Genomic DNA, 22,982 nt, shown 5'->3' on the forward strand with positions numbered 1-22,982 from the left:
CTGACACAGTTACGTACACTCTGACTTAAGCAAAACTATAAATATTAACACATTTTAATAAATGTAAAGTTAATGAACGTTTACTATCACCAGTAGCTCAGTATCGTATGTCTATCTCACCATCCAGTTGCCTTTTTCTTTTATTTAGCTATTCAGTGTATTTTATGACTCGTGATGTTTTATAATTTCTTGAACTAGATGTGAAGCCTAGATTCCTGAGAATTACACCAAACTTAAGAATCAACCCCACACAGTTAATGATTTATTTGTGTATTCATTACCATTTTGCTGACATTTTATGTGTCAGATCATTGTCCACTCTAAAAAATACTTTTTTTTATGAGCTTGAATTATAATATATCCCTTAGTCATTTCATATGGACTGTTAGAGCATTTAAGCTATCAGAAGTACCGAACATCTGGTGAGAGGTGAACAAAGATTATAAGTTAAGAAAACAGTAAATGATAAAGTATAGTCAGAATTTGGTCCAAGGTTACCCTGGTACATGGGTCCTCGGCAAAGACAGCTGGGTATGACTCCACTGCAGGTGAGGGAAAATTCTCTGGAGCACCTTGTTGCTCAATGAAGCAATATGGCATGTGGCCTGAGAGGGAAATGGAGTTACGTTTTCGGAAAAAAGAATGTGTGATCCTAACAAAGCCAGGTATAAAAGCAATGATGTTCAGTGACGCATAACTTTATTATGTAGTTTGAGTGTAAGATCAGTAATCTATAGTCAGAATATGCAACATTTAAGATTGTAAATACACTTGCCCGAGCTGCTACTCATCAATAACTTTTTAACTGAGAATCGCTTTGTCTCAGTGAGCTGGCCATGATTCGAATAGTTCAGGCTTTTCATTATTCTCCAAGGTTGTGCAGTCCCGCAGCTAATATACTACATAGGAAAGGTGCGAAACGCAAACACCCCACAAGTTGGTTGCATGGGCTTTTACCCCTTTCAAAAATGCTTTGTTTTCCCTCTCATTTGATTGAATCTTATTCAAATGGTTTGTTTTGTCATCCTGAAACTACAACCACTATGGATTTACACAGACACACACACACACACACACACACACACACACACACACACACACACACACACACACACACACACACACACAAACACGCATGCATACACACACACATCCACAAATGAACTAACACCTTTTATAGTCAATCAACTCACATAAACACTCATCCATTCACTCAGATACAGGCTCTAATATATACATGCACACACACACACACACACACACACACACACACACACACACACACACACACACACACACACACACACACATACACACACTCCTAGACATTCCCCAACACATACAGACAAAGACATCCACACACACACACACACACACACACACACACACACACACACACACACACACACACACACACACACACACACACACACACACACACACACACACACACACACTCACACTCAGACACACACAAAAACACACACGAACACACACACCCACACATGCACACACGTTCATCTAGCTTCATTCATGCACCTACAGGCATGCACACACCCATCCACGCACTAATACATACACTGACACCCTCACCCCCACGTCTTCATTGAACTTACCTGCATCATAGTTGTTTCCATGGTAGAGGATGTGTAATCTTCATCTTGTGACAGTATTCATTTTCTTTCCTCCAGCAGTTTTCATTTATGCAGCTAAGCATCTCTGTGAATCTTTCAGCATTGTAAATCAGGAGCTGCTGACATTTCCAAGGAAAACCACATAGCTAAATCAGCATTGGCTTCTCCCCTGAGGTTGCTGTACTGTCATGCAGTCTTGCTAGTGGTACCGCAATCCATGTTGGGACACCTGCTAACAGACAACCTCAGAGCTAAGGTAGATTAGGAATCAGAAAGACTTACTGTGACTGGGAACCTCCTGTCAATGGTAAGCCTTTCTGAATTCCACAGTATGAGTCAGTACCAAGGAATTATCATAGAAAATGTGCTGAATGTAACAGCTGAAGTTGCCCAGAAACTGCACAGTAAACAGAAAATAAGAAGACAGCCTAAAAATATTTTAACTTTACAAAATCTGATTAATATTCTCTGATGCCTGAACCAATCCTGTTCAATCATGGAAAACACAAGACTGAAAATGTTCACTAAGATACCATCATAGTGAAAGATGCAATAGTAACTACAAATGGCATATTTTCTTCTTAACTGCAGAGCATTTTCCGAAGGCATGTTTGTTCACAGATACTTGTTTTGGCTTTCTTTGCCCTTCAATTAAAAGCCCATATCTATAAAATGATTCAACATTTATTCATGAAACTTTTAGTGATTGTTACTAGCATAACTATCTATAAAACATCACTGGACTGGGCTCCTGCCATCATGAATGGCAATGCAGCAGCATCAGACTGAACTGCCTACCTATGTGCTATTACTGTGGCATAGGGCAGTACTGAATGCATAAAAAAGTCTTAGCATTTTATTGGGTCGTTCGTCAGGGCACAGTATTTTACAGCTGAGCCAGCACCACCCATGCCTACCAGCAATGAGTGATCATGTAACTGTTGTCAGGACATGTGCTACAGTTCCAGTTTATGGGACATACACACACATTAGGTCTAACTGGCAGAGATAACTGGTTGTTCTCCTCAGAGCCGTAACTTGCTCATTTGGCTCCTCTTGCCACTCTCTGATCTGTTACCCCTCAACACTAGGTTGAAGAGCAGAAAAAAAAGTTCCCTCTGATCTGGTGGACCTCCCTTCTCTAATGTGGAACATCAGGTCCTAACACTTTCATGCACCACTGTCCACAATCACGTTTAAAAAGAAAATGGATCTGTTAACCATGCCCCCCAGCACTTTTTGCCTGAAGTAACTGTCCGCTTCCCCCACCCTAGTTATATTACTTGCTCTCCTGACACTCCCCATGAAGCTCAATGCAAAGATGGTGTGTGATCTACGTTGATGCTGGGGACAGTAGTGGTCATGGGCAAAGGTCACAAGGTATGAAAAAGGTATTTAGAATACAATGGTGCACCGGACCTAGGGTCTAACTGTCCACCCAGGTAGTCAATGGCATTATAAAATTTGTGATGTAGTTATAAGCTGAACTAACAAATGCAGCACCAGAGCAGATAGGTCCAAATAACAGCCCAGTTCATGTCTGATTGAAGAAAATATAGTTAAATGAAGCATAGTTGCATAGCTGCAGTCCCTCTCCCAAAAAACGTAGTTTCGTTGCCCTATGATTTGCTCATTAATACAGTTCTACAAATTCAAAAATTCAATACTGTTATTCATTCTTGTATGCACATATAATTGACATCATCTTGACATCAGTGTTATGCATAGTACTAGCAAGCAAACATTTCAGAAAAACATTTTGAGTTATTACGTGCAAGAAACATACAATTTGATCTTTGTAAGGACAATTCCATTAATATTGGAAATTAATAAATGCTACTCCTCCATGTTTTGTACTATCATGCCCATGCAAACAATATTTGTATCATTACTAATTGTCTACTAAATGTCTGTTAAAAAACTATAATCCTCTGCATTTTTCTGCCATCTAGTGGAGAGATACAGAATTACACTGTCAGTGAGTGGTAGAAAAAAAAAACAGGTGACAATCACCAACTTTTCCGAACATCTGAACACATATAATTTCAATACAGTGTTTTATATAATAACAAAACATTTTATTAAATAATACATGCTTTTGTTCAAATGAGTCATTAACATGGTAATCTACATGAAACCATAAGAGAAATGCCATAAATGAGACCAGTTACAGTTAGAGCAGTGTTATATTTATTATGGTCATTGCTATAAATAAGTACTCAATGCCACAGGGAGCACCCAGTACAATGAATCATTTGTGTTCCTTTTGACTAAGTAAATATTGTAAAACCCCTATGCTAGTAGAAGAGAAAACAATTTTATTTATGACAATAAACCTAAAGGAAGTTCCAAGGTGTGTAAAACAGTGAATTAGATTCTGTGACATCTTATGCCACTCAAATGCTCTGTGATCTGGTTCTTAAGCAACCTTGAATTTTTTGTGATATAAAAAGTAAAACATGAGTAAATGGATAAATAAATGATTAAATAAATGGTGGAAATAATGACTTGACTGGTGTCAAATAATTTTGTGCATTAGCTGAAATTAATTCCTTAGTTTTAATGATTAGGTTACAAAAAAGAGAAATGTCCACTTGGAGAACTTGCAGTTTTTTTTTTACAATAACAATATCCACCTCATTTTTAAACAACTGAGAAATTATGATACTGTTTTGCCCTTCTTGTAAGTAAATTAATAGGTAGTTAGTATCAAACCATATAGTTCCTTGTCCACTTTAAGATATTTCATTATCTATATTTCAATCACCTGAACCGATAGCTGCTGATTCCAAATGCAGTCATGTGGTTACATGTGATACAAATTGCTCTGCTTGTCTGTGCTGTAATGTGTTGCTCTGCTTGTCTGTGCTGTAATGTGGTAGCTCAAGTCTGCATTGGGAATCAGCATATTTTTCCCCTTCATATGTCATTTATGTGATAACCCCTCTTTTTAAATCAAATCCCTGGAACCATTCAAATAATCTGCCTGTTGAGGGCAAACACTTCACTTTTACAACTTGAGGCTTTGGTATATGTTTAATAAAATGTAAAGCTCAGCAGCTAATATCTAATAACAAAACATTGTTTGGAAATGGTTTATGGTACAAGATAGTTTCTAGAGTACCTTTCTGCTGTTTTGCAGTGATACAGATATGAGATTTTATGAAGTTGGTGGTCAAACATGAATTCAAGCTCACATATATTTTTACTTAAATATTGCATAGATTCTTGTATGTTAATAATTTCAGAGACCCATATGAGCCAACAATCATGTCATTGCTTCCACTATAACTGGGCGAAATTGAATGCACTAAGGATCGGAATTCCCAAACTGGAGAGCAAACCCACCTACTCGGACTTATATATACCACCTCCATGATTGTACCAACTCAAAAAGGGGGAATTACCCCAAAAAGGGCATCATTGCTAGCAGAACTTAACAACAGTGATTCCCTATAGAGGAACTCCACTCGTCGATGAGTTGAACCTTGGGCAACTGAAGCTTGAGCATTCAGCCTTCATCCATCAGAAGGTTACCTTATCTGCATTATTTTTGTTACACGTCTAACTCTAGAGCATCATTTCCTGCAGATAACATATAAATTAATCTGTATAAATCGGTACAGAATTACCATATTTAAAGAATTAGTATTAGCATTTGCAATTTTTTTTCTTTTTTGGTGTTTCTCATTTTGTATTTTCTAGAAAGAACCTAAAATGTATTGTATATGGTCCTCACCATGAACATTGTTATATAGTACAGTGACCCTGTAATATAAAAGTAAGTAAGCATCATCCGCACTACGTTGATAAGAAAAACATAGAGGAATGATAGCTATAATGTGACATGTTTGGGAGGTACGACACTACCTGACTATACAGGGTAAAAATTATATAAAAATATTAAAAATAAATAAAAACACTGATGAAAGTTAAATCATTTAAACAGCTTAAAAACAAAAATGAAAAGGTGCAATTCCATGGTTTCTTGTGGTAAGCCAAAGCAAACCCGTATTCTTGACTGAGAGAAACAAATGCTTACTTTAAATGCAGTTTCAACAGCTCAGCCATTGCATGCAAGTCTGTACCATACAGATGTTTGTCCATGAAGAGAACTGGGCTAAGACAGAGAATGGTCCATGGAAGAGAAGAGCTAACATGGAAATTGAAATGCTTTTTGTCGTGCAATCTATGTTAATTTCTTCATTAAAAATCAGATGCAGCTCCTAAATAACCTCAAGGAGACTTTTTTTCAGGAAATAAGATTTTCTGAAGAAAAAATATTTTCTATAGCCTTCTGTATCATAGGATCATAGGAGGTTACTAGGCTAATGGCCCTGGAGCCACTGCAAGCCTAGCCAAGAGTTTATCCCCAAAAAAGAACCTACAGTCAGCAACTGTCACTCCTGTCAATGAGGGACAAAGGTGGAACCCCTGGCACAAATTTGTGGTTTCCCATACACTCATCAAGGTTGTGCTTGAAGAAGGTCAGCGAGGTCCTCATTTTGGCATGTATGGGAACTCTATTCCAGAGATGGGGCAGCCTCTGGGAGACAAAACTGTTTCTCTAACAGGTTTTGTTGATGTCGCATATTAGATTTAGGCCTTTCATTAGACTTATGGATATGGAGCATCTGTAGTACAGTAGGGTCCGATATTGCCTAGTAGGTGAGACAGAGATCACCTCTGAGCAATCTGTATGATACCTAGTAGAGTGATAGTGATTTGAGTCTGTCTGCACAGGACAGGTGTTAGAGGCCATGGATTCTTTTTGTGAGGTATTTCTATGGCCTTTCCAGTTGGTGCAGGTGTTTGGAGAGAGATATATACCAAATGGGGCATTATACTCAATTAAAGGCCCAATGAGGCCAGATGCAATCCCTTTACTTATGAGATGAACCAAGCAAAAGGCTTTTCTGACCACTGCCGCCACATGATGGTTGAATGTGAGATTGTTGTCAACTGTTTTGTGATAATGCATTTTTTTCTGCATTTAACTTATGTCCATGACTATGGCACCAGTTATTTGTTGCTGTGAGACCCTCTTGCAGTATGTTAACATCATTTGAGAAGTCAATGACAGCACCCAACTTACAGTCATCCACAAACTTGGTCAGCCACAGGCCTTTTGTCTTTGCCTGGACCTCTGAGAAGTAGATGCCAAACAGTAGGGGTACCAGAACAGATCCCTGGGAGCACCACTAGTGACAGGTATGCTGTTGGAGGTGGTGGCATATATTTTGACCTTGTGGGTCCTATTGGTGTGCCAGTTGGCCACCCACCTGATGAGATAGGGATTTATGCCAAGTTGTGTTAGCTTTTTGATGATGCCCGAGTGGGGGATTGTGTCAAAGGCCTTGGCCAAGTCAAGGTAAGCTGTGTGTACTGACTTTCCCTCATCCAGGGCCTTGGTGACAGTGTCAAAAAAGTCAACCGAGTTCAATAGGCAAGATCTGCCCCTGAAGAATCCGAATTGGGTGGGTCAAGTGTTAGGAGATTGCCTATGCCCTTGTTTATGATCTCCATAACAATAAGCTCCATGGCTTTACAGATCAGACTTGTCAAGCTAATGGGTAGATAGTTTCCCGGATCAGTAGCGGCGCACTCTTTGTTCAAGGGGATGACAATGGCAGTTCTCCACTCTGCTGGAATGAAACCTGTAATTAGGCTGTGATTGAACAGTGTGCTCAATGGTGAAGCTAGTTCTTGCTGGAGATGGTACAGAATACAGCCTGGGATACTATCAGGTCCCATGGAAATTGTGTTCCTTTCCTTGGATAGGGCCTTTAACAATTGATCTACAGAGATGTGAGGTGTGGGACAAGTATTGGGGATGTTGAATTAGCCTTTCGGGGGGGACAGGAGTGTGAAGTTTGCGCTGAACCTATCAGCTAAAAGGTTGGCTAAGTCAACAGGATCAGTGTAAGTGGTACAATTAAGTACTAATTTGGAACAAACCTGGGTTTTGCCGTGGAGGTTCCTGATGTAACTGAAGAAGGAGTTGGGATTTCCCTTTATTTTGGAGGTTAGTTTCAACTCATAATTGGCTTTGGAAGTTTTCACTAGTGATCAAATTTGCTTGTTGAGGCTGAGGAGGAAGTTTTTCCAAATTGGAATTTGTTCCTTTTTCCCCTTGGACAACAGTTTTTTTCCTTTTGATGTAAAGCCTGTTGATAGAGGATGTGCACCAGACAGGTTTGTGTTTCCTTGAGGAGCAGGTTTTAGTTCTGTTGGGTATGGCTGAGTCCATGCAGTTGTACAGGTATTATAACTTTTATTTCCATTTGTCTGTGACCCAGCTATCCCTCATAAGTGGTACGTACTAGTATTTACATATAATGCACAGTCTATTTTAACAACAATGAATTTCTGGTTTCCACAGCACTATATTGCAGTCATCTTGGCACCCTACACCAACCACAACTAGATATTCATCTACATTGCCCACCTGATCATGAAGGGATTCGCATCCAAATCTAGTGAGGTCATTGTTCCCCTGTACTCTTCACTTATCAGACCAATGATTGAGTACAATGCCCCATTCGGGATGTATCTCACCCGACATCTACAGCAATTGGAGAGACCCCAAAAGTTCCTCACCAAAAGGATAAAGGGACTCCAAAATCTGTCATATGCTGCCAGACTGAAGAAACTTCAGCTCTATTCAGTCGCATACCGTCTGCTCAGAGGTGACATGTGCCTGACATACAAGGCCATGTCCAACCTGGAATTAATGGACCTGCCCCACCTCAAAAAATCCAAATCCACCAAAACCACTAGAGCAAGCGACTTAAACCTTAGCACGGATATAAATAGGATGTGCTGGAGGGATAGATTTATCACTCAGAGACTCCCTATGCTGTGGAATAAAATCCCAGTCCATGTGAGGCAGAGCACCTTGCTGGCTCTGTTCAAGAGGAATCTTGACCTGTGGATGGGAGATCGTAGGTTTACCCCGGGAATCATCTCTGTGTCACTGCTGGACAGAGGCACAACAAACTAATGGGCACAGTATTTTTTCATATAAGGGGTGGTGTAAGCCACAAAAATTTGGGCTAGGCTTATAAATGCCTTAGGGCAGATAGCCTAGTATAAACCTATGAACCTATGAACCTATATGCTGTATGAGACAAGACCTAGGCATAGTCATGTAACGTGCCACCCACATATGTTATATCTCTCACATTTAAATTACATGTGTACATTTCTGCACACACAAAGAAGTGTTATAAGTTACTGTCAAATGATGGGATAAAACAGCAAATGGTTACTGCACACTGGTATTGACAAAATCTCTAAATGTGTATCTGCCTACCACAGATGTATAAGCATCTGCAAGTATGCATGGAAATCCAATATATAAACTAATGCCACTGTGCTTTATTATCCATGTCTGATATTGGCTGGGGTGTGCAATATGTACAGTATCTGCATATCCTCCTTATGTCCATGTGGGTTTTCCAGGTGTTCTGGTTTCTGCTCAATAACCAAGAATGTGCAGTGGGTGAATCTGTGATCCTTGGAATTGCTTGCAGGTCTGTGTACTGTCTGTGATGTTTGTAAGTGTGCTGTGTGTGCATGTCTTATGATCGGTTTGCATTTCATCCATTATTAGTTTATCTGCTTTCTAACCCAATGTGCGTCAAGATACGCTCCAGCTCCCAGGGACCGTGATCTCACTTATGCCGGTAATCTGAGAATGAATGGATTAATGAATATTTCTTAGGCATGGCTACACACTTTTTTTGCATTTTGTTAATCAGATTAGAGTACTGATAGACATAGACATTTTTCACACTCAACCACGGACCATTGCTGGGTTAAGCGACTTGCTCAGAATCACACAGTGGGCAAATGCAGGCTGATGGAATCAAACTCTGGACCACATGAAGCATCACATTAACAAGTCATATCCTTAATCCTCTGTGGGTTACATACATATTTTTCTTTTCATGCATGCAGTTCTGGTTGTGCATTTTAACTCATGTTCATGTCATACACTGAGGATGCGTAAGGTAGGCTTTTCACACTACCATCCTCAAAACATAGTGGTGAAGATACACGGATATAATAAACCATGTCATGACATTTTTATTGGCTGTAAATTACTCTGTGTTAGTGTATGTGGCACATTATTTGATATCCACTCTGTTAATATACAGTGCACATTTTGGACACAGTGCACATTATTTGACATGCAACATGGTTGTACACAGCACACACTGTATGAAATACAGCACTGATTTAGGCTACACAACACACCAGTAAGCATTCTACTACGTGTTATCTGTGCACTCATTATAGTTTCTTTCTAGGCATTGCTTTCTAAGACATAACCGTTACCAGACTGCAACGATATCTTCATGTTGTGATATACATCAGTATTGTTTAACTTTCATGTCACAACCAGTACCATTTTATTGAAAACTTTTTGTTGTCCTGAGATATTTTCCCATCACAAGTGCACAGTGCCTTTCATCTGCCTGTTACTGTTACTCTAGACATTTTTGCCAGTGCAAGGTGAGGTTAGATCATTCATCCTTACTTTGCTGTCTATCCCTGGGCATACCAGGGTTAGCCGTCACCCACCATCCTATTTCAGCCCAAATGTCAACTTGAGTGACACTCTGACATGGGCTTATTCACAAATAAAATGAAATTTTGTGCAAAACATGCCCCAAAATACCTACAGATTTGAAAAATGATTCACTGAAATAGTATATGAAGCACACTTAATTGTTCTAAAAACTAAATCAATGCTAGAGAATAATTAGGTATCCCATCTGAACCATCACCAGGCAATGATCCAACAAAGAGAAGTGAAGAGGCTTCCTCACTTTCCATTGGCATGATGTTCAGGGCTCACCACTCCATCAGATCCACTATTTCCTTCTAGAGGGACTCTTGTCGCTAAGAGGAAAACTGATCTGATGCTTCTCATCTTCCTCAATTAGCTGTTGCAGCTGTGTCTGATCCATGGTGCACCCTACAGATTTCAACCTAAGAAGGGACTTTACCCCTGTGTGGTGAGGCAACCAAATCTCTGGCACTTTATCCCTCCATGGTGAAGCAACCAAATCTCTGGCATCAGTCACACCAGATGCCACTTTCAGATAGAGGTGGTAGGGCTTCCTCTTCTTCCTCATTAGGTGGACCTGCTTCATGGATACACAGTGAGAACGCTACCATAACTATGGCATGCCACAGAAATATTGTCAACCCTAACGCACATAGCAGTCTTGCACACCCCATCTTGCAGTCAGCCGTTTCATCCTCCTATGACAATCCATATGATTGGTGCATATTTCTTCATAAACTGAAAGACAAAAATGCCCATAGATAAACTACCTAACTGATTGGTATGCAATTAGCAGGAAGAGTCTATTAAAATATAACTTACAATACTTGTCTGGTTACTTACTTAATACTCCTGGCTTTTACTCTTGCAACAAGAATGCAGTGCCTAAGGTCAACATAACTCTGCAGGTCATGGAATGCCTGCATTTCTAGATAGTTTCTGCTCCGAGTTCATATCAGTTATCCACCTTCTTGAATGGTCCTCCATAATGACCTAGTAATTCTTGTCTATCATTCCTGAAAAGAGACAAATTAACATATTGATCTCATTGACACACCATACAGAAACAATGTGCTGTAAAGTGCCTTGCAGGATGCCAAATGCTAAATAGCAGAGTAAAATGGCAGACAGCTGCACGGACATGCTTGTCTGAGATTTGAGTTCCATGCAATATTTTCATGCACAGCACATATGCATGCATGCATCTAGTGCAGCAGTCTTGGGGACCCAAAACAGTAAGAAGGCTCCGTTACTCCTTTTGCATGTAAAAGCTCTAGTGTACAACACTAAAATAATGCATTTTTTTGACTTCATGCTCTATTGCCTCATGTGCTTATAGTAAACAAACTTGCAGAATTTGAGGCCATGGCATCATATTGTTTGCATTCTCATCACAAGTAATACAGACCAGTGGTTTTCCAAAAGACTTTCTATTAAAAGATATTAGGGTAGGGTGTACATTTTCCATTTTGTCAATGAACTCAGGCATCAGAAGCTTGAATAGGCGTGTTTCCTAAGAGTAGCTATGTATTTACAGAATATCTCTTATGTTACATTATATTGCTTAAATGCTGTCATGTGTACAGAGGCAAATAATGTCCCCTCTGAGTGGAGGGAACCTTACCATGCCATGCTAGTAGATCATTTTAAATGCTAACCTCTGGCAAAAAGTATTATATTTATCGGTTCAAAGGTTCAGAGGTTAATACTAGGCTGCTGATAAAAAGGACCATTAATATTGTAACCACAATACCCCAAATCATAGGTACCCATTGACATGACTAATTTATACCAAGTTTAAACCCTTTCAATGGAAACTTGAGTTTCCCTACTGGAAGTGCATTTACAATTGTCCATCAATTCATCCAGGTTACTCATAATGAGGGTCAAAGTGCTACTTTGTTTTGCATCCAGAGTTACTAGTTTTGCAGATATGCAGGAGGTCCATAGGACTAGATCCTTAGAGGCTCTACAAGCTAGGCAGTGGCTCCCTGTCAGGAGTCTGCAGGACACAAAAAAGTGAAAGAGCACTTTATGATAGTCTTGCTAGCTCAGAGAAGACATGCACTTGATTATCTTAAAGAGGAAACACTGTGGTCACTCAAGATGGGTCATATGCTTAAACAGGAACATACCAAAGGGGCCATTATACTTTATTATGGGCCTGAAGGGGGAGGAGCAGAGAGGGAAGATAAGTTCCTCAGGTCTGGAAGGAACAGCCCCTGGTGGCTATTCTGACAATGTAAAAGGATTTTGTAATTACCATGGATGCATGGTGGTCAAAGTATAGTCAATTGTCAACGAAAGTGCCCTGTTACCCATTGGCAGAGTCAGCTCTCATAGTGGTGACACCTATATGATAGGTGCATGGGTTCCCAGTTTTGCTTAAGGACACAATGTTCCATTTCTTGTCATTTAGTATTATGCTGTTTTCCAGACACCATTTACTGGTGCTTTTTAGTCCCTTCTGAAGAACGTGGAAGTCAGATGGCAAGATAATCACAGCTCCAAGCTTGCAGTTATCTGCAGACACTTTTTGGCCATGTACCTGGACCAGAACACCAAAGGCGGAAGTGTGTCCATATTCATTAAGGATAGCCATACCTCCAGGCTAGTTGCTCAGCATAATGCATCCGAGATTATCCAAGTGCAACTAACTCTAGGCAAAACTGCAATCCAAATTGTAACTTGCTACAGATCCCCCACCATGCCCCAGGATTCCCACTCCTCTTTTCTTGATATACTGGAAAATATTAGGGTTCAACCAAACACCCTAATAATGGGCAATTTCAACTACCCCACCATTAACTGGGAAAACTACTCATGTACCAACTCTTTCACTCAAAGCTTTCTGGAATTCATAAATTCCAATGCCCTGGATCAACTTATCCACACCCCCACCAGGGGTAACAATATCCTAGACCTAGTCATTACCAACATGAATGACCAGTGTTCGCCGCTTGAAATCAACTCCTCATTGGTTTGCTCTGACCATAAGCTAATCACCATAAATATCCACATCCTGCTCCCACCCCTCCACCCCCATTAAGGAAACCACAGTAAAAAATTTCTCCAAAGCCAGCTTTATGCTCCTTAAGACAGAAGTGGCAAACTTAATGACACCCACACAGATGGACATTACAGTTACAACTGCTGAATCCTACACAAATGCACTCTATAAGCACTTACATGAGTGTATGGATCATGTTATCCCAAACAGAACCAAGATGCTATCCTCCAAAGAGGAAGCCAATCTGCTGGTCCCCTGCCATAAACAAACAGTGCAACAGAAGGAAGAAACTGTTGCAAAAGAGAATAAAATCCCATGAGTGGGGGAGCTCCGTGGTCAGCCTCAGTAAGAAGCTGAGATCCCTTATAAGAGCCTCCAAAGCTAGCAATGAAAACAAAATTGCCACTGATTCTAAGGACAACCACAAAGCATTCTATAGCTATGTCAAGAATCACAATGGCAACACCAAGATCTACTCTGAGTTACAGCACAACGGCATGAAAATTACAGAACCAACTGACATTACCAACATCCTGGCAGATAGGCTCACTGCTAACTTTACCCCTTCTCACCCCCTAAAGGGCCCATATCTATACAGGAAGAATGCAGTGTCCCTGCAATCACAAGTATGGAGGTAAAAGCTGCACTCTCTACAGCCAAAAACACAGCATCCATGGGAATAGACAACATCCCAGGCTGCGTTTTACATGAACTTCAGAATGAACTGGCTCCCCACCTAAGCTCCATGTTCAAGCATAGCCTCACATCATGCTTTGTGCCCACTGAATGGTGCACAACAACAGTTATCTCACTCCACAAAGGGGGAGCCACCACTGATCCCAAGAACTATCACCCTATTAGCCTGATGAGCCTGGTCTGCAAGGCCATTAAATGTATCATCATGGAACTCATAAACAAAGACATTGGCAACCTCCAAACTCTGGACCCCACCCAGTGCAGGTTTGTGAAAGGCAGATCATGCCTCCTGAACCTGATCAACTTCTTTGAGGCAGTCACCAAAACCGTAGATGAGGGTAAGGTGGTTCACATGGCCTATCTTGACCTCACCAAGGCTTTCATCACCATCCCTCATTCTAGAATTATAGCTAAACTCACTAAACTAGGTATAAATCCCTACGTCACAAGATGGGTTGCCAACTGGCTCACTGACAGAACCCACACTGTAAAAGTTGCAGACTCCAAATCTGACTTCAAAACAGTGACAAGTGGAGTGCCACAGGATTCAGTTCTGGGACCTCTCCTGTTTGGTATCTACTTCTCTGAAGTACAGGCTAACACAGAAGGCCTCTCACTAATGAAGTTCGCAGATGACTGCAAACTAGGAGCCATAGTCGAGTCCCCAAATGATGTGGACATACTATAGAAGGGCCTCACTGAGATAGATGCCTGGTGTCAGAGCCATGTCCTCAATCTCAATGCCAAAAAGTGCATTGTCATCTCCTTTGGTAAAATCAATGATAACATGAACTACCACATAGGCAGCAGTCTACTTAACACCAAATATGTGATGAGACCTTGGGACCCAGGTGGACAGCAGTCTCTACTTTGATAATCACATCACCAGAGTAGTCAAGAAGTCTTTATATAGGGCACACCTCATCACAAAAGGGTTCTCATCCATGACAAAAGAATTTATTGTTCCCCTTTACTCTACACTCATTAGACTCATTATAGAGTACAACACCCCTTTTGGAATGTACCTCACAAGACATCTGCAGCAGCTGGAAAGGCCACAGAAGTACCTTACAAAGAGGATTACTGGCCTCAAACAGATGTCCTACACTGACCGTCTCAAAAAACTCCAGCTTTACTCTATAACATATCGCCTACTCTGAGGTGAACTCTGCATAACATATTAGGCTATGTCAAACCCAGAGCTGTTGGACATGCTACACCTAAAGAAATCCCAATCCCTCCGAGCTACATGCTCTAGGGACCCAAACCTTGTCACCACAATACACAGGACATGCTGGAGGGATAGATTCCTGTCCCAGACACTTCCCATACTCTGGAACAAGATACCCATCTATGTCAAGCAAAGTTCCTCATTAGCACTCTACAAGAAAAATCTTGATGAGTGGATGGAAAATAGGAAATACACCCCGGGGATCACTTCTGTGGCTCTGCTCGACAGTGGCACAGGAAAATAATTTTCTTGGGTGGCATAAGCCAGGGAACCTTGTTGGCTATGCTTACTTAGGCCCTTGGGCCAATAGCCTAGTACCTACCTATGAACCTATGATCAACCACAAGTCCTTAATGTTAGCCTAGACATCAGAAAAGTAAATGCCAAAGAGAATGGCCCTAGGACTGATTTCAGGGCGACATAGCTAGTAACTACTTTTTTTTAAAAAGAACATGCCTCCTACACTAATAGAATGTGTATTGTCCGTTAGCCAGTTTGCTATCCAGTGCATAGCATATGGCTTTATATTTATTTGATTAGCTTGTTGATAATGTCAGACTGTAGGATTGTATCAAAGGCTTTAGCTAGGTCCATGTAGGCAGTGCACACTGATCTGCCTGAGTCTAATACATCACGGAGGACTACTTACAAAGAATCTTATCAGGTTCAACAGGCAGGCTGAGCCTTTAACAAACCCAAATTGTCGAGTCCGATGCTTGTAGACTGCCTATGTCCTTATTAATAAGTTCCATAATGATGCATTCCATTGCTTTACAGATAAGGCTGATGAAGCTTATATGTCTATAGTTTTGTCGACCCCTATTGGAGCAGAATGACTACTGCAGCTGTCCATTCCTGTGGCATGAATCCAGAGGAGAAGCTGAGGATGAATAGGCCCTGCCAGACTCCCATTATAGGGCCTTCATTCTGTGGATATGTGTCCCTGAGTAACAGCCATATGGTCAGTACCTGTACAGATTTCCATAACAATATGTAGTCATCACCTCAATAAACAGGACATGCTTGAGGGATAGATTCCTGTTCCAGAGACTTCCCATACTCTGGAACAAGCTACCCGTCTATGTCAAGCAAAGTTCCTCATTAGCGCTCTTCAAGAAAAATCTTGATGAGTAGAAGGAAACTAGAAAATACACCCCGGGGATCACTTATGTGGCTCTGCTCGACAGGGGCACAGGAAAATAACTTTCTTGGGTGGCATAAGCCAGGGAACCTTGTTGGCTAGGCTTACTTAGGCCTTTGGGCCAATAGCCTAGTACCTACATATGAACCTATGTATTCCCTCTGTCTAAAAAGGAGTCAGTAAGTCCATAGGATGGGAAAAGTAATGGTTGGAGAATTTTGCAATCCTGAAAATGAGGTTCTGTTGCATACACTCAGGTAGCATGGCCTAAGACTATTAGAGAGGAACATACATACAACCGAGAGGCCACATGTGGTTGTTTGTGCTGCAAGATATCAATATGGTAGGTGTCACAATTGTACAGTAACTCCATATCAGCTTTAGCTACCTGATATGACCAACCATGCCAAGCAGGGGGCATGCACCATTGCAAATGAAAGATCTGCCACCGGGAAGGTTGCAAGGATTCACAAGTCTGACTGAGGTGGAGAGGTTTCTCTTGTTAGTAGGAATAGATGGAACAGCATTTATACCCAGTAATGTTATGGTTTTTGCAGGGCTGAACCATCCCACCTCACTTAAGGATAGAGTAGGTATATAGCAGACGTTAGGATATATAGTTATTACACAATGTATACAAAATCCATGTTTCTTTTCATAACCAAATCAGAAGTGCAACAAGGTAGAGTTACCATAAACAGTAATGTTGAAAATTAAGTATTTTTGATGGATTTGCACTCTTGCTGTGAGTGGGACATGGGCACCCTTATGGCAAATGGCAATGTGCTCAGAGTGGTGCTTTATCTGGCATTCTTTTACAGGACAAGATAGTGATAGTTAACTGTAGAAATGTCTGAGGCTGTACAATGCACTGATATCAGCAGCTCTTTTTGAGTCTGGCAGTGGTGCTGAAATACACGATCATCTGTCACAGTCAGAGGACTCAGTGGCTTTAAAATCTATCACATTCCTGGGTGGTGAGGAAATGATGCCTAATGCAATATACAGATATATTAAATACAGCCCTTTTGTGCCCCCTCTGATGTGTCCCCTTTACGTTTTTGTGCTTCCAGTCTTGTATTATTGCATTCTTTGTCCCCTGTACTAATGACTGACTCTGGCCAGTAACACCCTTCCTCATGTTGTGTCCTGATGTGATGTGTGACACACAGTGGGAGTAGTCCATGCACTAAGAACCATAGCTTGATAAGAACGCTGCATATATCATGACTAATCTGTGTAACACTGACTCTTTGTGAACTGCGTGAGCTATAATTATTAACTAGATGTTGCTGCTTTCCCAGTGTTGCCAAGTTTTGCACCAGTTACCAAATGAGGAGGCTCAGGCTGATGGTACCTCATCTGGTTACTGATACATGGCATTGCCTTCAGCCACTTCTGCTGGGATCTCTGGTAGATGGAGTAACACAGCCATGTGGACAGGATGTCTGTCAGACTTAATCATGATATGTGACATGGCACGTGCTGCCGCCATTTTGCTGGCTATCCCTGGGAGTAGTGCAGAGACCAACTAGTTGTATCCAAAGAGTAGTCTCTATGCTTTTGTCATCCTAAACACATGATCAGTGATGTTCCATGTCTGGGTATGGGCAGTGTTGCATTATATCTCTGTCACAGTTTTAAAGTTTTGCATGGGAGTCATGTACCAGGGTTCAAAGGGGTAGCCAGCATCACCTGCAAATCACAATGTTACAATATTTGGGAGGGTTATACACTGTGCCAGCACTTACTAACTACATGACTCTGTCATAAATCACCACACTGAAAATGGATGTACAGGTCAGGCGTGTGCCATGTGTGAGAATAATGTGAACTACCTGAGTGCTGCATAGACACAGGCACGAACACACACAGGCACATAAACAATGCAGGTGCTGCATAGACACAGACACAAATACGCACAGACACAGAAACAATGTGGGTGCTGCACAGACACAGGCACAGACACACACAGACACAGAAACAATGTGGGTGCTGCACAGACACAGGCACAGACACACACAGACACAGAAACAATGTGGGTGCTGCACAGACACAGGCATAGACACACACAGACACAGAAACAATGTGGGTGATGCACAGACAGGCATAGGCACACACAGACAAAGAAATTATGTGGGTGCTGCACAGGCACAGGCACACACAGACACAGAAACAATGTGGGTGCTGCACAGACACAGGCACAGACACACACAGACACAGAAACAATGTGGGTGCTGCACAGATACAGGCACAGACACACACAAAAACAGAAACAATGTGGGTGCTGCACAGACACACACAGGCACATAAACAATGTGGGTACTGCACAGACACAGTTACAGACACACATAGACACATAAATGACATGGGTGCTGCACAGACACAGGCACAGACACACACAGAAACAATGCTCACACACATATACATACACACTGGAAATAATCCCCAGTGCATCGCAGACTACCTGACAGTTAAGGGAGCGGTATCCTTTCTTATTACTATACCTTTGATCATGTAGGCCATTTGGAGCCTTTGTCATGCCAGTGTTGGACTCTGTGGATTTTAGTATTCCATAGAGCTGTCTGAGAGATGCTACTTGGAACCTAAGGTCAGAATGTGGCTCTGTCTTTCCCAGACTGACCATGTCTTCATCACATGGTAGCCTTTCCTCATCCCTTGATTCCAACACCTAAGGACACACTGGGAGGAATGTAAGAGCCAGAGGTCATGGCCATCTTCCAGTGGAGTGAAGAAATATTTTGAGTGTTCCTGAGACCATCATTGGCTTGAAAACATGACAGAATGTTTACAACAGTGAGCCAAGTACAGTTGCATGCTTCTGTATCCCCACCATGCTCAGCGAGTGCGATGTGCACCCACTGAAGAGCCTGACCACCCTGAGGTCCCTATATTTTCTGGTCTTGTCCCAGATGGACCATTTATGACAGGATTCTACAAATACAGGTCAGTGGAATGGGGAAAGCCAGCAATGGGTACTCACTTCCATCAATGCTCAGCTAGGTCCTCCCATTTCTGGGTCACTAATCACACCTGGGTCATCCAGGAAATAATATGGGACAAAAATGTTTGTACTTTTCCATTAACAGGGCAACAGGTGTCACCAAACATATGTACACAGTGTGAGTGTCGAGCATGAATGGATTAAAGAAGACCTACTGTACTCTTAATGGAGTACCTAGCAATCCAGCAATTCCCTCTTTCTTAATGTGTTTGAATTACTCGCATGGTTGAGCTATTTACTAGTGTCTGAATTTAGTAGTGGATGTCTTTAATAACTGCCCAGGACATTTAAATGAGAATGTTGAAGCTGCAGAAACATACCAATTATCACTGTTTGCCCCAACCGGTGGTGCTGTGTGACTTGTGTTCTTTATCGTGTGCCCCTGAGGATACCTATTGTTTTGGGGGCTAGATGAATACAACTGCTTTGTGTGTTAGTGTTCGTAGTTGAATGAGCTGCAGAAAGGTTTGGGTCAGGGGAGCAGTCCACTCTTTCTGTTTTGTCTCCTGTATCTGACTGCATTTTTTTATCAGTTATGACATTACAATTCTGCAGCCTGGAGTCATACAGTTATTTTTCAGCAGGTCAGCATCTAAGAGGTACGCTTTGATTCAGCAAATCTTCTGTAAAGTGCTGTTGGCCGTAACAGTGCTGAAATTCATTTGGTGGAAGCTTTATGCATGTTTTGAGAATAGTGGCAAAGAAAGATTGGGTGAAGAGATGAGCTTCAGGCTTCTGTATGGTTAGAGAAAGTGAAAGTCAAAAATCCCTGCTGTAAGTGTTGCTAACTGTGAGCTTTGGCTGTTTACTGCTGATGGAAAAACTGCTGAATCTGGACTTTTTGGAGTAATATGGCTACATTACTCTTTACTTTTCTGTTATAGATGAGGCTTTTGGATTTTGTGCTAAAGTCAGCTTTGGCACTGCATGTGTTGACAATGTCAGCATGTAGTTCAGATAAGTTCTGTATTACTTTTCCGTGTATATTTCACACCATGCCTGCTGCCCCGTTAATGGAAAAGTACCAAAACTTTATACCTCAGAGCCAGAACATGATCTGAAGTGTTACTGCTAGTATTTGCTAACTAGTGCACCAACCATTTTTTATTAACAATCTCTCTCTGTCTCTCTCTCAGTAGTCCATCTGTCCACCTTCTTGCCTTTCTCTCAATGGCTCTTCACCTGCCAGTCTCTCTCTATCATCTGTCTGGCCACCTTTTTAGGCATTTATATTTTGATCTATCTGCCCAATGAGTTTCTGTCTCTGTCTCTGTCTATCTCTGCCCCCAGTGTCTCTTGCTCCCTATCTGCTTATTTAGTTATCTGTGCACATCACAGCAGTTTCCGTGCAAAGCCAATGCTCTCATTCTGCAGTGATACAGCCATGCTAGCCATACGAATGTGCCACAATATGGGTAACTGAATGTTGCAGAATAACGCCAATGGCATGGAGAAAAGGTAATGACGGTGCCATGTTATGCATGCATGCATGAATAGTCATACAATTTCAAGATGCAGAGCTTAAGTAATAAAGCTATGAGAAGTTTGAAAAAGAATTTACATTAACTGTATAACATTGCAGCCTCTTAAACCTAAACAGATGTGTCACTATAGATTGCCACCTGAAAGATTCTGGACAGTCAGATGAAGTCATCAAGCAGATAATAGAGCAGGAATAATATAAGGAGAAAGTAGATGTTTGCACAAGGTGGTGTGGTAAGGCATTGTACAACCAAATTAAAGTTATGTATTCTATGCACATGTAAACATTACAAAAATAGAGACAAAAGAATAATAGGTTAGCTGAGGCAGTTTACAATGGATTTAAATATAACAGGTACGCAGAGTAAAACACTAATCATATCTTCGTTGTCATCTTACCAGCTTAACAGCCACATTAGCCAGTGTTGGAGCCGCGAGCATTCCGAGTGCTGGTCTTGTAACGATGCTTCTTATTCTGACTGCTGTGGGACTACCAACTCAGGATATCAGCCTTCTTATAGCAGTCGACTGGCTTCTGTAAGTATTTGCAGTAAATTAAAATGTTAGCGTTACCACTTAAATGAAAAAGCAGCTTTCTTCCCCAGCAGACAAAACCAGTGTTTTATTTCTGTCAGTTTCACTGTTATACTATAACAAATAAATCATTAATTATATATATCTACAGCCATGTACACAGCATGTCAAAAGGACAGCACTTATGTTTAAATGAAATTGTATTTATGTACTACATTTCTGGAAGTAATTATTTCCATTTGTTTGAATTCTGCAAAGCACTGGTATAAAAACTATTGAATAATATCCCATAAGATGAAGTAAGAAATGCCAAAAAGTGTAGTTCTTTACTGGGAAAACAAGACATCTGTAGAATATTCACATTAAACTGGGTAAAGATCGTGCAATTTGTTTTGTTCATAACCTTGAAGGGTATTTTATTTAACACATTACTATGGTCATATATATTCAAACAACATTTTTATTTATTTCTGACATTCTTCTGTTTATTGTGTTATAGTCTGTTGCTAAACAGATAATTACAATGCCTCAAATAAGGTTATACGATTTCTTATGTGGGATTCCATAAAGTCTGAGGTAGCAGAACAGTGGCTCCATGCTATCCTGAAATACCATTCAAACACCATCTTTATGCCCTCTCAGGTATAACATCATTCAGGATGTAACTTTTGCCTATGATCCACCAGACACTAAACAGGACTCACCAGTCTTTATAAAGCATGCTATACTATGTTCAGCTAATGGGATTCAAAAGCATTCTGTGCAAGTAAACTTTAACCTATCTACAAACTGTATAGCCATGTGCACTTTCAGATAGTCTGAACACGTGGAACTCCACAGTGTCACCTGCATGTGGACTATAGTATTGCATGCATAACAGTTAAACACTATCATGCATGCAGTATCAGTGCTGTCATATAACAGGTGATGTGCTATGCACCTACCCAACTGTACATTATTCATTAAAAGTTTCGATTCAAGTCACCTTATATTCAAAGGGGACAGCTCTCAAAGAAACGCAACCACACATCTGCACTGCCATTGCTCAGAGCAGCAAAACAAATTACTGGCCACAGGACAACACTTCCTATGATTGCAGTGATATGGGTTTGCCAGCACACAGGAGCAGGAGGAGGAGATCTACATGCACCATGAAGATCCATTGATTACAATAGGTGATGCAGTTAGTTTGGGAATTCATATCTGTGTTTGATGTTAATGTAAAATTTCAAAGTAGTTTGCAGAGAGGCATGTAAATTTTGCAGAGACCTTTGCCATTATTCAATTAATGTATATGCTTTGAGTTATTAAAGAAGCTTGTTGTGGAACTGGGTGACATGTAAGTTCTTGTGATAGCATGCTAGTCCAAGCATAAATAATTCTAGAATCTGTCTCCAAATGTAGATAAGGATGATACTTTCCATGTCCTTGTAGGAGATAGTACATATATCTTAGCCAGGATTATACTGTTTATACAATTATCCCAAAGGAAGTTTTTCCTTTGAAAAAACAGAAGGATTATTCTACAAAATACACTGTAGTGATCTGCGCAGGAGTTAAACACATATGCAAAAAACAGATCCATGTCATTCATACTCGGTAGCAGAATGTCTGCATGTGTTTCATTGAGAAAGTTTATTTACTTCATTAG

At 40.9% G+C, this 22,982-nt stretch overlaps 1 protein-coding gene across 1 annotated transcript in view; it reads left to right on the top strand.

The window, feature by feature from the left end:
• LOC122791498 (excitatory amino acid transporter 2-like) overlaps nucleotides 1–22,982 on the top strand; it is a 594,255-nt gene that overhangs the window by 540,089 nt on the left and 31,184 nt on the right. The window contains exon 8 of the mRNA XM_044059240.1: nucleotides 21,200–21,334. Coding sequence (XP_043915175.1) covers nucleotides 21,200–21,334 — 135 coding nt within the window. The remainder of the gene's footprint in view (nucleotides 1–21,199; nucleotides 21,335–22,982) is intronic.

This window comes from Protopterus annectens, chromosome 17.part0 (assembly GCF_019279795.1).
Source record: "Protopterus annectens isolate FY-2018-M chromosome 17.part0, PAN1.0, whole genome shotgun sequence".
Taxonomy (NCBI): Eukaryota; Metazoa; Chordata; order Ceratodontiformes; family Protopteridae; genus Protopterus; species Protopterus annectens.